The sequence below is a fragment of the Drosophila innubila genome (assembly GCF_004354385.1).
Source record: "Drosophila innubila isolate TH190305 chromosome 2L unlocalized genomic scaffold, UK_Dinn_1.0 5_B_2L, whole genome shotgun sequence".
Taxonomy (NCBI): Eukaryota; Metazoa; Arthropoda; class Insecta; order Diptera; family Drosophilidae; genus Drosophila; species Drosophila innubila.
The window spans coordinates 3,623,434-3,638,863 of record NW_022995373.1 but is presented as its reverse complement, the minus strand read 5'-3'; the positions used below and the strand labels follow the sequence as shown (position 1 = coordinate 3,638,863).

The 15,430-nt window shown below is 38.7% G+C and overlaps 1 protein-coding gene across 1 annotated transcript in view; it reads left to right on the top strand.

Annotated features, from left to right (window-relative positions):
* The window catches only part of LOC117782724 (myosin-VIIa), a 203,293-nt gene that overhangs the window by 77,875 nt on the left and 109,988 nt on the right, over positions 1–15,430 (top strand). Inside the window, exons 10-13 of the mRNA XM_034619756.1 lie at positions 4,739–5,258; positions 8,984–9,096; positions 10,093–10,345; positions 12,099–12,710. Of these exons, the coding sequence (XP_034475647.1) occupies positions 4,739–5,258; positions 8,984–9,096; positions 10,093–10,345; positions 12,099–12,710 (1,498 nt within the window). The remainder of the gene's footprint in view (positions 1–4,738; positions 5,259–8,983; positions 9,097–10,092; positions 10,346–12,098; positions 12,711–15,430) is intronic.

Genomic DNA, 15,430 nt, shown 5'->3' with positions numbered 1-15,430 from the left:
CGTTGATTTTTAACAACGCAGAAATATAAACACAAAGTACAAGCCACAATAAATATAATCCATGAAAAATTTTGTTAAAAAAGCTTTTTAATTAGTGCTGTAAGACAATTCAAATAAGCCTTAAAAATGAGAATATCCGTTTCATGTGCTCTTTGTTCAAATCAACTCTTTTTCACAGCTGACTGCTAAACAGTGTTGAAAAATGTTTAAATTTTAGTTATGCAACATTTGAGCTGGATGTATTTTGAATGCATCGCCATCAAAAAATTGTTACTTTGAACAATTTTAAAGAATGACTTTGTTTCAAAAGAATCGTCATCCGGACTATAGTGCGTTGCCCTTAGCAACACCGAAGTAATCGTAGTTGGCGAATGTTAAGGCCTTAAAGTTTGGATGACCTGCCCTGTAACTTATAGCCTGCCTGCAACAAAATTTTTAACAAGAAAATCAAAGTTCCCTTGAAAGCCAAATTGTCTAGAAGATAAGGTTGATACCAAGATGAGAAAACGGCACTAACTCGATTCGTTCCCATTTGCACCTCTCTTGGCAGCGCTGACATAATATCGTGAATGTATATAGGGCTTGAAGCCATAAAGACCGCCCTGCTTGATGCCTTGATTTGTCTCATAAGGTTACGATAGATATTTACTATTCCATATTGTGGACTTTATCTATAGAGGATCCAAATGATATTTAATATCGTAGTTGACACCCCAATATTGCTTAATCAAGCCATCCACAGCCGAATTTGTTAGCCGAGCTTGTTGTGATTGATGAGAATTCGAATGTAGTAATGTTTTTGTCGTTTTCTGTGATCTTGTTTGTTGCATTGGTATTTCGAATTGCGTTCCCTTGTGAAGTTTTGCATCGACTAGAAAATACCCTATATTACTATTCCATCAGATTTGGTCTGTTGTTTTAACTAGTGTCATGTTTCCAGACAAGAGTTTACTGCTTACTACTTCTGTGACCGGACTTATCATTTACAGTCAAAGATTATCTTGAGAAAAACATTGGTGTGAGATGGCGTTGTGAAACTTGCCGGGACATTGAGGTGCAAGTTCCCAAATATATGGAGCGAACCAGAGAAAGTTTTAAGGACTTATCGAAGCATTTTTATAAAGCAAAGGTCGTTTTTTCGGATATGGAGAACTTGCTCAGTAATTCGTCATTATTGAATGAGCAACTTAAACGGAAAAAGAGTAGTTCTGCTTCGCGCGATGCGCAGACTTCCTTTTCGGTCCCGCAATCAGACTGCAGCAATCAAATACAAATTCCACATCTCAATAAACAAATTTATTACCTCAACATGCTAGGACCCACCATAACCCACATGTTGGTAATATTTCTGCTCCACAATCAACATCTGTATCCAATAGTGTAAATCTTAATGTCACGCCAGCCGTTACGACAGCCAATCCACTGCCTGCCGTACCGCCTCGCCTGTCAAGGCTCCTCCAAGGCATTCCTCCTCCGAATCCTAAGAGACATTTATCTCTGGGGTTTTTAAAGATCAGTCTTCGTATAATGTTAAGACTTATGTTCAAAACAAAATAGAAGATGCTGATATTTCGGTGAATAAATTTAATTTTAATTACCCCAGGGATATCTCGTCATTTAAAATCTCGTGCTCAGAAAGTGTTTTGCTAATATTTGTCAAACACACTTTTGGCGTGAACAGATCTTTTGGCTGAGTACAAAGGAAATGCAAATCCAAAGAGAAATCGGAACCTGATATCAGGTGATGGCACCTCTTTATCAGTTATATCTTCAAACGTAGTCTCAAAAAACTAATTTCCTCTATCTCTGTAGCTTACCAAAATGAACGAGGCCCTAATACTAAGCTATCTAGCCTATTTTTAAACAGTCATTCCTTTGACTTTAACAGCATCTGTTTTACTGAGACCTGGATCAAACCTGCCACTTCAGATTTTTCTATTATTTCTTCTTAATATACTACATATAGATGCGATCGTATTACTCGAGTAATAATGGAGTACTGTTTGCTGTTGACCCAATCTCGCCTCGGAACCGATTCCAACCAGTTTTAATTCGGACATTGAGTTCATTTGTGTAAAAGTATCTTTCAATAAATTTTCTATTTATTTTACATTCTCTAACATTCCACCCCCTGCTGATGAGACAGTATATGATACTCATCTAAACGCTATTAAATTTGTATCATCTTTAGTTTCTGACACTGACTTGCTCTTTGTCTTGGGTGATTTTAATCTGCCCGATGTTGAATGGATCGCCTCCAATGACTCGAATTTACTTTTACCTGATAATTCCTATATTTTTTTTGATGGTCTCTTAGAGCTATCTTTGGTACAAATCAATCCTGTTTGCAATTTTATTAACAGGACACTCGACCATCTATTTGTATTGGATTCTTCCAATACAATTGTATCTAGGATTGACCCATTGGTTATGCCAAAAGACCCATACCATCGTACTCCTAATACATGCATCCATTTACCATTGCGTTCTGATGTATTATCTTCTGATACCGCTGTGCGCAGTTGTGTTTTAGCAAAACAGATTTCAATAAGCTAAACAATCTGATTTCGTGTATGGATTGGTCTGACCTATATGCATGTTCTGATTTGGATAATGCCATTAAGCTTTTTTAGTACTCTAAATTCTATACTTGATATCTGCGTTCCGCTTGTATCTCCAATAAGTTCTGCTAGACCTCCTTGGTTCTCTAGAGAATTATCCCATTTTAAAAATGTAAAATTCAAGCAATTTAAAAAATATAAATCGTCGAGAAATCCTTACTCCCTCTCGATATGTAATTACCAACTCAAATTTTCTGGTACAACAATTGCTTTTAACGTTGTAAGGTTGAATTCTCTAGATATCCTAAACAGTTCTATAAATTTGTAAACTTTAAACGCAAAACTGTATAATTTCCATTATCTCTCACCTTTAACAACGTTGAAGCTAATTCTGACCAATCCATAGTCGATTTGTTTGCTGACTTTTTCCAAACAACATACTCTACGAGTACTCCACATGCTGGTCACTCTTACCCTTACATGCTGAGCAGTATAAACTGTATGTACAGTCCCGCAATCACAGAGAGCTCGCTTCTTTGTAAGCTTAAATTAATTAAGCCAGTACATACACCAGGTCCCGATGGTGTGCCTGGCTCCGTATTAAAGTACTGTGCGGATTCTATGTGGAGACCGCTACATAAGTTATTTACTATGTCAATTGACTCTTCATATTTTCCAAATCTATGGAAAGATTTTTATATTATCCCTCTCACAAAAAGGGAATTAAGTGCGACGTTCAGAATAATAGGGGTATTGCTAAGCTTGCTACAATTCCGAAGTTGCTTGAAAAAATAATAACTTCTCATCTTCAACATTTATGTGGCTCAGCATTGGCTTATGAGATGTAGATCGACAACCACTAACCTTCTTGAGTTTACCTCTCCTGTAATTAAAAGGTTCAAGAAAAAGATGTAAGCTGACGTTATTTATACGGATTTTAGTAAAGCTTTCTATTCTGTAAATCACTCACTGCTAAATCATAAGCTTGATATTCTTGGCTTTCCAAACAATCTTCTTCTTAGGATATCCAATTATTTAAGTAACACAACGCAAAAAGTTAGTTTCAAAACTTAATTTTCAAAATCCATCAAAGCTACGTCTAGAGTACCGCAAGGTAGTCATCTTGGCCCACTTCTCTCCACATTATTTATAAACGATCTTCCAATCGCACTAACGTGTAGTCATGTATGCGGATGACGTTAAGCTTTGTTTAACCCAAAGTGAACCTTTCTCTGATAGGTTTTTGTAAGCGGACTTAAATGCACTGTGTCTTTGGTGTCAAGCTAATTTGCTAAATTTAAATAGCTCAAAATGTAAAGTAATGAGTTTCTACATATCCTTTCGGCAGTATTAACTTAATTGCATTATTTTGGATTGCTTAAATGATTTCAAAAGCTCAGTGAATGATTTGGGTATAATGCTAGATCATAAACTGAAGTTTGATAAGCATATTGCTGTTGCAGTCAATAAAGCAATGGGAGTTCTATAGCGGTTTGGTCCCCTCAATAGGAATCACATCGTGCCAGAATAGAATCGGTTCAAAAACAATTCTTAATATTTGCTCTTCATATTTTCGAAGACTTCGCTTAATCAATCTTCCTTTCTTACTAATCGTAGAATTATGCTTTTATTAATGTTCGTCCATAAATTACTATAGGGTCAAGTAGACTCAGTTAGTTTGATCGAAAAAATTACTTTCAACATACCTTTTAGATTAACTCGTAACTTTAATCCTCTGTATCTTCAGCATTGCAACACTAACTGGGCTCTGCATGAACCTTTTCGTATTCTGTGTGCTGATTATAACAATCTATACCGTACGATTAGTTTCGAGTGTTCATTGCTTTCTATTTAAGCCTCTATATTAGTATTTCTAACTTATCTTACTAACTAACTCATCTCTTTTTTTATCTTGGTATGATTGGGTTTTTCTGGGTTTTCGCCCATTTTAGATACTCCCACTTATATTTTTATTTTAATTTACATTACACAGTAATATTTTAATTTATTTGTGTATTTAAATGTATAGTTTAGTTTCGGCAGCTTATAGCTTGACAATAAATAAATAAATAAGCGAGACTCCTTATCTAGTTTAAATTAAGAATTGAATTTAGAAACTAAATATGTAATTTAAATTATTATTTAAAATTAGTAAACAATTTTAACATGTTTTTCAGGTATGTCCGATGTATTAAACCAAATGCTCTTAAGCAAGCCAACGATTACAATGACTCCTTAGTGCTTGATCAACTTCGGTATCTTGGAATTTTGGATATAATTCGGATAAGAAAAGAAGGGTTTCCTATTCATCTGAGCTTCGAAGAGTTTGTGTCCAGATATAAATGTTTAATTAAAAATAAGTCATGTTCAAGTACCCGATCTGATATTACACTAGTATTGAAAGAACTTAAAGTCCTAGAAGCTGAATGGCAAATTGGTAAATCAAAATTATTCTTGCGGAGTGCTGCATATGAACCTCTGGAGGAGGCAAGAAAACATATGATATGTGCAAATTCAACTATTATCCAGAAAAACTGGAGACGATATTCATGCTTCAAGAATTATTTACGAGTAAGAAACGCCGTACTTATCATACAACATGCATATAGAGGATGGAAACTAAGAATAAATTTCTTAAGAAAACGACGAAGCGTAATTATTATACAAAGTCGCTTACGAGGCGTTTTTGCAAGAGAGGTAAGTACAAAATCTACTCAATTTAGCTAACGGGTCTGTTATACCCGTTACTTAAAAAATAAGTAAGATGGTATATTGTGCTCGCAGGAATGTATGTAGCATGCAGAAGGAGACATCTCCGACCCTATAAACTATATATATTCTTGATCAGCATCATCAGCCAAGTCGATATAGACATGTGTGTCTGTCCTTCCGTGCGTCCATCCGTCCGTGTGAGCGCCCAGATCTCAGAGACTATAAGAGATAAAGCAATAAAATTTGGCACACAGAGCAGGTCAAGTTTGTTTCAAATTTCCGCTCCCGCAAATCGTTACACCCACAGTTTTTAAAATAACACTTTTTTGTGGTAATTAACGTTGTTTATTATTTTTATCTATTATCCCACTAAATTGCAGCAAGATCGGATAATTAGAAAGGCAGTAATTGCGAAATTATGTTTTCAAAGCAATTCAAGAAATTTCTTTAAAGTGCTTTTATATATTGTAACGAAAGAGTAATCGAGCTTAAACATCACGCACAGTGCAGTGCGACCCTGCGAAAGCTGGTGCTTGACAACTAGCTGCTTCGTTCTCTCCTCTTCCGAAAACACGCTTGAAAAACGTCACGTGTTTCGCGCTTAATCAGATTTGTACGGAATAGCCAGGTTTTGGATATTCTGTTGATTGGCTGAGGCACCACGATGCCCAAAAGTTCGGCCAGCAATCGCACGAAACAATTCCAAGAAGATTTGACGGCGAGTATGAGTAAGTTTACAGAGGCCCAAGCACGCATGGACCACAAGTTCGAACGGATGTTCGATGCGTTCCAGAAGACGCTACTTGGCATTCTTGATCGTGGGGTGGCCAGTTGTGTGGAGACGCCGCAACGAGCACCGCAAACGCTGCTAGCAGGCCAATCCACCGTTTATGACCCCCGGCCGCATGGCGACAATGGACCAGCCACACGGGAAAATCGTGTGGAACAATAAGTTAAGCTCGAGACCTCGCAGCAATTGGATCGACATGCATTCTTGCATCGCTTTTTAAAAAACCCGATATTGGAGGAGACAAAGAAGCAGCTGTGCCCGATGAGAGAAGAAGTGACGATCAGCGACGGTCTTCCAACAGTCCCCAAGCTATGTAAGGTGCGAGGTCGTTGACACTGGTGCGGCGGTGTCACTACTGAACAGTCGAGACGTCCACGAGCCCCTGAAAACCACTGATGGCCATGTCATTTTACGAGGCCCTTCATTAGAAACTTTTGAGGTGACTGAACGTGCCTCCATCGTACTGAGGTTGGGTCGGCGACCGCAAGCTGTTGGGCGTCGATTTCCTAATCCACCATCAAGCAACCCTGGATTTGAAAGCGTTTAGCATTCGAGTTGGGTGTGGTACCATTACAACCACCTAGTTAGGACGCGACCAATCTTTTGTACCTGACGGCTCCGGCCGCAAGCAAGCGTTTTCTGGAGCTTTTCTGTCGGTATAGTCATTCGTAGAGTATAGTTATGCGCTAAAAGCGAGGACGATAGCGGCCGAACGAATTTTGTTTGCCATACTAATACCGGTCAAACGCGTCCCTTCAAGCAGCCGCTACGGCGTGCAGCAGTGGCGAAGAAGTTCGAGGTGGAGCGACTACTGGCGAAGATGCGATCCAAGGGCGTCATGCGACCTTAAACTAACCCCTTGGCATCACCTTTTGTGCTAGTGCAAAAGAAAGACGGATCTACCAGGTTCTATGTGGTCTACCAGCGTTTGAACGAAGTCACCGTTAAGGATTCTTATCTCCTTCCGCACCTGGACGACATCCTCACCACCCTGCGTGGGTCGAGTTGTTTTTCTACCATGGACCTGCAAAGAGGTTACTGACATGTAGAAATGAACGGAAGTTCCGACCCAAGTCTGCATTTGCGTGCGACGTCGACTTATTCGAGTTTAATGTTATGCCGTTGGGGTTGACGAATGCGCTGCCACCTTCAAAAGGCTAATGGACGGACTGTTCTCTGGAATGACTTGGAAGTCTACCCTGATATACCTACAATGTCATCGCCCAATGCACATGCCATGTTGCCCGGAGAGAACTTCTAGCGGTGGTGCGAGCAACCAAACACTTTCACCACTATCTGTATGGGCGCAAGTTTTTGATCAGGACGGACCACGCTTCCTTAAAGTGGCTCCATAGCTTTCGGGAGCCGGAAGATCAGGTCGCTCATTAGGGTAACGAAAGTATAATCGAATTGAAATATCGCGCGCTTAAAAGGATCATAGTGGCAACCTTGAAACAGTGCAGTGCGACCCTGCGAAAGCTGAAGTTTGACAACTCGCTGCTTCTTTCTCACTTCACAATATATATGTTGGGCTTGTATACCATTTAAAGGCCTAGTTACAGTGGAAGCGAAACGACCGCGAAAAGAAAAACTTTAGTAATCATTTTTTCCGCTGCTTATATATTGTATATATTCCACGATCGAAGCATTCAAGTTGACGAACAAATTGACTCGACTATTGGTACTGTTCAAAAATCAGAAAAAACCTCTACACGAGGTAAAAGTCTAGTGACAAAAGCATATTCCAGCCCCAAAATTTCTATGATCCAATTTTGTGACGAACAAAATAAAGTTTAATATAAAACCTTTAAATAAAATTTTGCACATTTTGCACGTACGCCAAAAGGGTGAGCTATCACGAACATAATAAATACTTTTTGCGCAGTGCCAAATGCCAATTTTCGTTATTTATTTTCTTCTTCTAGATCTTTGATACTATGATAGGAGCAAGAGACACCAAACTTGTGTGTTGGTTCATCTTCATTGCAGGCAGATTAAGTTTGTTTTTTATTTTTTTTTGGATCGAACGACTATATAATAGAGCTCTCATAAGAACGATCGGTCGAAAATCAAGTTTTAGTATGAAAAACCAAATTAACAGAATATGCATTTAAGTTGTTCTTATTCAACCTTACTGAAGTTAGTTCTAATCGTGCGTGCAGTAGCAACATCCATATCCAGCGAGAATAACATTGGCACCAGTTTCGGAACGAGATCATTAGAAATCTGAACATATTATACGTAAAAGATTAGATAGCGATTTACAACATTAAGCTATCCCTGCACCCAAATCCTCTTGCTCGGCGATTATCTCGGGCTTGCAGTCGAACCCGCCTACAACGAATAGACCTTCCAGCCCAGCAATAAACCCTTGAGGCACCGCAGTTCATATTAAGTCATCATGACTGTTAGTTAAGCTTTAAATATAAGATTTGATAAACTTATTGTAAGTCTCCCTTGGAGAATATTCAATAAATAAAGGAAATAATAAATAATAGAAAAAGACTTAACGCTAGCGTCAACGAATAACTTTAATAATTAATTTGAATTCAAGCCGAATATAGCCTAAACTTTTATTTGAAATCTTGAATATTATTGTCGTTTAGTGGAATACTCAAAAAGCATTAAAATAACACTGATTTCTTACAAAGCGGCCAATTGACATTTATTTGCCATTGTAAGTCACTGTCCACATCCCACCACGCCTACAAATTATACATTCTCATGACACTACGTAATAACATATGTTAGAAATAACGACTGATTGCTCAAAAATGCATTGAACATTGCCTATTCTTGAGCATATGTTTGCGTTACAGACTATTAAATTCAGAAAATTTGCTTGTCAGCATTATACTATAAATATAAAGTAATATTATAATAAAGTAAATACATAAAATAATTATTTATATTATAATAGGTTGCAACCGCCTTACGAGAAATGCGACGGGTTGATGAAGAAATGAAAAAGCGGGAAAAGATAATCAATGAAATTCCCAGCTCGCATTCTAAGGATATTGAGGATTGTGAGAGGTAAGTTAATTTTGTTATGGCTCAGTATGTGGCGTACATTCGGACTCTATGACCCAAGAGTAGATCGACGAAGAGTTCGGTTTAGAATTTCATATTCAATGAGAAACATTAAATATTAACATCTTATCGGAACTATTTAGTTTATGTGTTGTTTTACATTCAAATACTCATCCTTAGAACCGAATATCTATTCAATCTTTCATTCGGGGGCTCAGTCGATCCATTCCAAACTGAGGCGAAAATTCAGTAAATTTTGTTGAAATCTTTAGATTAATATGTTTATAAAATATGTCAAGTTTCAACTCGATACCTACAATTTTCGACTTTATGCGAAATATTTCGCGATTTTGTTCACTGTGCACCGGGACAAACGGGCCAAAAGAATAAAGATCACGATCGGAGATCATTTGATGGACCCAAAAAAAGGTCAAAGGTAAGATTGTGTATTTGGGACGGCCTGTTACAACCTGGCCAAATGTGTTCATAATCGGATTACTATATCATAAAGCTGTCAAAGGAGCAATCGTGTTAAAATTAACTTTTAGTATGAACAACTTTTTTGTTTACTAAAATATCCAACCAAACTGACAGAATGTGTATTTTTGACAGCCATTTACACCCTGATCAAATTTGATCAAACTCGGACTACTATATCATATAGCTTTCATAGGAACAATCGGTCGAAAAACGAGTTGTGTGACAAACATTTTTGTTTCTCAACGCATCTCAACCAAACTCGCTAGTAACATTTGTTATTATGTTCTATACATTTTGCCACAATTTATTCAAAATCGAACTACTATATCTTATAAATTCCATAGGAGCAATCGGTCAAAAAATGAGCTTGGTATGAGGTAGGGCTTAATTTATGCAAGTGTATTATAGAGGTTAAAACGAATTTTATCGCCAACTTGAAAAAACACCATACAAGCCGCGGCCAGACTACTATTTATAAATCGATTTTTAATAATGTTATTACCTATGCAATCATTTCAGATTAGTACAAACGGAAATAACAGTGCTTGCGAATATGGCAGAAAATCTAAATTCCTCACGGGGTAAATCAATTGTTGAAGAAGATACTCCAGAAATTATATCAACAGAAGATCGTAATTTGCAAAATTTAGACACAGTCGATTTGGATAACCTATTTGCGTTTTTGACGGAAGCTACGAATACTCCACACAATCCACTTATTGAAGAAATTAATAGTAAAATGAGTGATCTGGTTCAGGATCTTGATAACGAGGTGAGTAAACTTATTGTGGAACTTAAAAATATCTTAATTTGAAAACGATAAGAAAAGGCATTTACAATTAAAATACACTGTTTATTTTTAGACCTCGTATTTTAGAAAAAATATGCGTAACAGGAGTAAGGAGGCGTCGAAGACCCCAAAAAGTATATAGTCTTGATCAGCATCAATAGCCGAGTTGATATAGCAATGTCCGTCTGTCCTGACGTCTGTATGAACACCTAGATCTCAGAGATTATAAGAGCTAGAGACACCAAACTTGGTATGCAGGTTCTTCTATATTCCAGGCAGATCAACGCCACAAAAATGATATGAAAAATTGCATATATATAAGCTAGAGATTCCACATTTTGTATAGACGACGCGGGAAGTCTCCTAGATGTTTGCTGAAAGTTTCATTACAATCGGACAGTAAATTGCGAAGACTTTCAAATAATATATTAAGCTGTTTGATTGGGTGAGGGAGTGTTGGCGGTAATTATAACTTGATAACATGTCGGTTCGCCATGGACTCCTGTGCTGTATCAAGTAGAGTATCCCAAGTGATAAGATGTGACATAAGTTTTATCAAAATCGGACCACTAAATCATATACCTTTCATGTGCGAATGCGATATGCGTTGTGCGCGACGCAATTTTGCACCATTTTGGTGGTTCTCAAATATAACAAGGAGCTTCGGCTCCTGTTCGCTTTGCTTGCAATGCTACACTCGAGCATCCTCTCATTTTTATACCCTGAGCCCATTGAAAATGTGCAAAAAAGGGTATAATGGGCGTGGCAGACCCCTCAAAAGTATATATATTCTTGATCAGGATCAACAGATCGATTGGGCCATGTCCGTCTGTCTGTCTGTCTGACCGTCCGTCCGTCTGTTTGAACGCGTCGATTTCAGAGACCATAAGAGCTAGAGACTTGGTATGTAGGTTCCTGGATACCATAGGCATATCAAATTTGTTTTTATTTTTGGATCGGACCACTATATCATACAGCTGCCATAGGAACGATACATCGAAAATGGAATTTTAGTATGTAAATGTTTTTTGTTTTTTGAGATATCAGAACCAAACTAATAAAATATGCTTCTGAGCTGGTATTATGTATCCTGACCAAATTTGGTTCTACTATATCATATAGCTGCAATAGAGACGCTCAATCGAAAATTAAGTCTTAGTATGAAAAAGCTTTTTGTTTTTTTGAGATATTCTAACCAAAGTGTATTCTATCACTGCTTTTAACTTGGTTTTATCGGCCAACTATATCATATAGCTGTTATAGGACCGATCAGTCAAAAATCATTTTGTTGGAAAACAAATTTTTTTTTAAGATATCTTAACCAAACTGATTGAATATGCATTTAAGTTGGTTTGTATATTCTAACCAAATTTGGTTTAATTCGGTTCCCTTTATATAAAGCTGCATAAGGACCGAACGGTCGAAAATCAAGTTTTAGTATGAACAAGTTGGTCTTTTACATCTTTATCAAAGTTGGTTCAATGAAATGAATGAAACAAATAGTCGAAAATTTAATACAGCGCTCTGCAAGGGCATCAAACCCTCTGCGTGACTAGTACCTAAGTGTCTCGGTTTTTGGAGTCCTACAGTCAAGAATACTAAATATTTTTTATTTTTACCAGTCTTAGCTTTTTCCATATTAAGTACAGGGTCTCCGACGAGGTTGAATATGCTCCAATGGAGCCCTCTTATTATTAATAAAAAGTAATGTGAACTTTATTATTTGTCTTTTCAGATTGAAGTTTGTCTTCAAATAGACTCCGCGAATCACATTGATGATCAAGGGAAAATTACTTCAAATGGAAATACATCTCCTCCCGAGTCAACTGATCGATCAGTGTCGTTTTCTGTGGATATCAATATCAATAATGGTCGGAAGCAACAATACTCAGAGCCAATATATGAAGCGTTGTCAAATATAGACGGGAGCAAACCAAAAGAAGAAATTATAAGTGGCTTTGAAAAACCTAGTACGGACTCCAAATTTATTTTAGGCCTAGGACAAAAAGATTCAACGACTCCAAATGCTCAAAATGATCGTGAACAAAGACGTAAATTTAGAGTGGAAAAAAAACTTCAGGAAATGCATCAACTCGATGTCAAAAAGGAAGTGTTAAATAATGATTCAAGCTATAATTTACTGGAATTTGCAGAAAACTTCTTTAATGAACATGAACGTTTGATAGACGGAACCTTAATTTCGACATTAACAAGAAAAGGAAAAAAAGTCATGGATATAATGCCAAAGCATGAAATGATCACTTTTACTAGATCTGAAAAAATTCCAACATCTCACATTCATATGTATGATCCAGAAAATATAGTATTATCCTGTAATATATTCAGAGTAAGTATGTCCTAAATTGTATACCAGGAATATTTTAACTATGTGCAATAGGCAAAAGTAGTAACATACCCTGTAAAGCTTAAAGTTTTCAATTCAGATTCACCTTAAAGTAAAAAAAAAATCTCTTGACTCTCAAGATAAATTAAGAATAATTTTTCATCATTTACTAAAAAATCCAGTTTTTTCAGTTTTTAAAGCTTGTAAGTAAATCCGCCAAATGTCAGAATCGGTCTGGTCGTATAAACATATCATACAGCCGTCATATTATCCGACAAAGGAACATCATTGCTACTGCCAAATCCAATAGGCAATCAAATCAAATGGGCAAACGATCCCTCGACAACTTGTCCGTTTTATGTTTGTATGTGTGTTTTTTTTTATTATTGGACAGGTACAGCTATTTAGTATAGATGTAGTATAAATATTTAACAAGAGTAAAGATACATAGGAGTGATAAGTAGGTAGAGAGGAAGAGGCTCGTTCCGCTCCCGTGGGATTGGGCTATGAGGTTCTACTTCACGAGGCGGATGTAGCTTTGCTAGGCTTGGGACTACTCGGAGATTCTGCTTCTCTCGCGACGTCGCTACTCCTTCATTACGATTGCTGCCATCTGTCCTACAGCATTCCAGTTTTCCTCACTACGTAGCATATAATCGACTATGTTGTCCGCGTTTAATATGTGGCCGTCAGTGCTCATCTTGCTACGTTCAGTGTCGAACAAAGTACACTCAAAAAAGGAGAGGTATAAAAATATACCTGTCCATGGCGTGGTTGAATCCAAGGCCGTATGTTTTGTATCAGACGTCTTGTCCAGCTTCCATTGCTACTGCTTTCCCATCTCGCTTGCCACTGCGTTATTGTGCTTTCCCGATGCTCTCTATTGGATGCTATGCCGCTGCTCCGTTCCTCTGCCACGAAGTCCAAAAGGGATCATTCCAGCTATGACCAGAACTGCTACTTGGTATACTGTGCGAAAATCACAGGCCACTCTTAGGGCACATCTCCTGTATACAGCTTTGCAGTCCCGACAGTACGTGGGTACGCTCATCGCTGAGGCCAAATGACTGATCCATACAGCAAGATGGACATGACCACCCCTGCTATGAGTTTCCTGCTCTGTTGCTGAGGACCTCTGATGTTTGTCATCAATCTGCTTATAGCATTGGTCGCTTGGACTGCTTTAAGGCTGGAGTACTGCAGGTGGTCCTTGAACTTCAATCTGTGGTCTATCATTATTCCCAAGTATTTGATTGGGTTGGGAAACAATTGATGTGGCGCCTATACGTATTGAGGGATTCCGCGGCTTCTGTCTGCTACTGATAAGGACTGCTTCCGTTTTGTGCTCTGCGAGAGAGTCCGTGGTCTGTTAGCCAAGTGGTGATAGCATCTACGGCAATGCTGCAGCTGTCGGTTGTATCGGCAAGCAGATTTTTAACCGTTATCCGAGCGATATCATCAGCGAATCCAATCAGTGTACATCCCTCAGGCAAGGTGATGCGCAAAACTCCATCATACATTAGGCTCCAAATCAATGGGCCCAGAACAGAGCCTTGGCGAACTCCTCCAGTTATCGAATATTGTTTTTCGCCTTCTTCCTTATCGTATAGTAGAATGCGGTCCTCGAAGTAACTTCGGATCAGCTGGATGAGGTATGTCGCGACTCCCAATCTGTGTAGAGCCTGCAAGATGACATTCCAATTGGCCGAGTTAAATGCTTTTTTACGTCGAGTGTGCAGACCAAACAGTACTGTTTTTGAGCCCGAGTTCCCTCAATAGCGCATTTTGCTATGCCTACGAGCTCAACAGTAGCATCTGTCGTGCTCCGATGCTTCCGAAAGCCATATTGATGGTCCGAGAGGCCGCTGCAAATTTCTATCTCGCTCTCAAAAACGGTCGCATATTATTCTCTCTAACATCTTGCCCGTTGTGTCCAACATGCAGGCGGTATGAAGATGAATCTTCCGGTTCCTTTCCAGGCTTGGGTATGAGGACAAGTTTTTGCTTTTTTCACCTGAGTGGTATCGTGCGTTCCCTTAGACACGTGTTGTACATATCTGCGAAGGCGTCAGGATATGCAGCTATGACTGTTTTAAGGACAGCGTTTGGAACTCCATCAGGGCCTGGTGCTTTTCCTGCTTTGATTTGAGAAACTATCTCTAGTACTTCGCTCACTTTGGTTAAGCTAACCGTGTCGGAGTATTCTCGTTGATAAACTGGAGGGCCTAGTGGTGGTTGCGAAGGGAACAGGTGCCTGACGATGGCTTCCAGTTTTGTCGGGCTTGTAGGCATTGGCTGCTTGCAGAGTTTGCCCATTACCATTTTGTAGGCAGCGCCGAATGGCTCAGTATCTGCTGCTTCGCACAGCTCCTGAAAGCACCGCATCTTGATCTGCTTAATCGCGTTTCGTAGTGTCTTGCGCAGTGCCCTAAACTCAGACAGGTTGCTTTCAAAAGAAAGACTGCCTCTGGATCTCTTCAGCTTCCGCTTAGCAGCGCAGCAGTCAGCGCGAGCTTTGCCGATATCATCATTCCGCCATGGGACAGGGTTTCGCTTGCTTCCTCCACTGTAAGATCTAGCCATCAACGCTTCACAGGCCGCCTCAATACAGTTAGCAATGCCTTGTGCACAGCTGCTGGCATCGCCCGTTGCTATAAGTCCTCGCAGATTAGAAAGCATTTTTCCTCTAGCCAAAGTGTAAGCCTTATAGCCCACATGTCGGG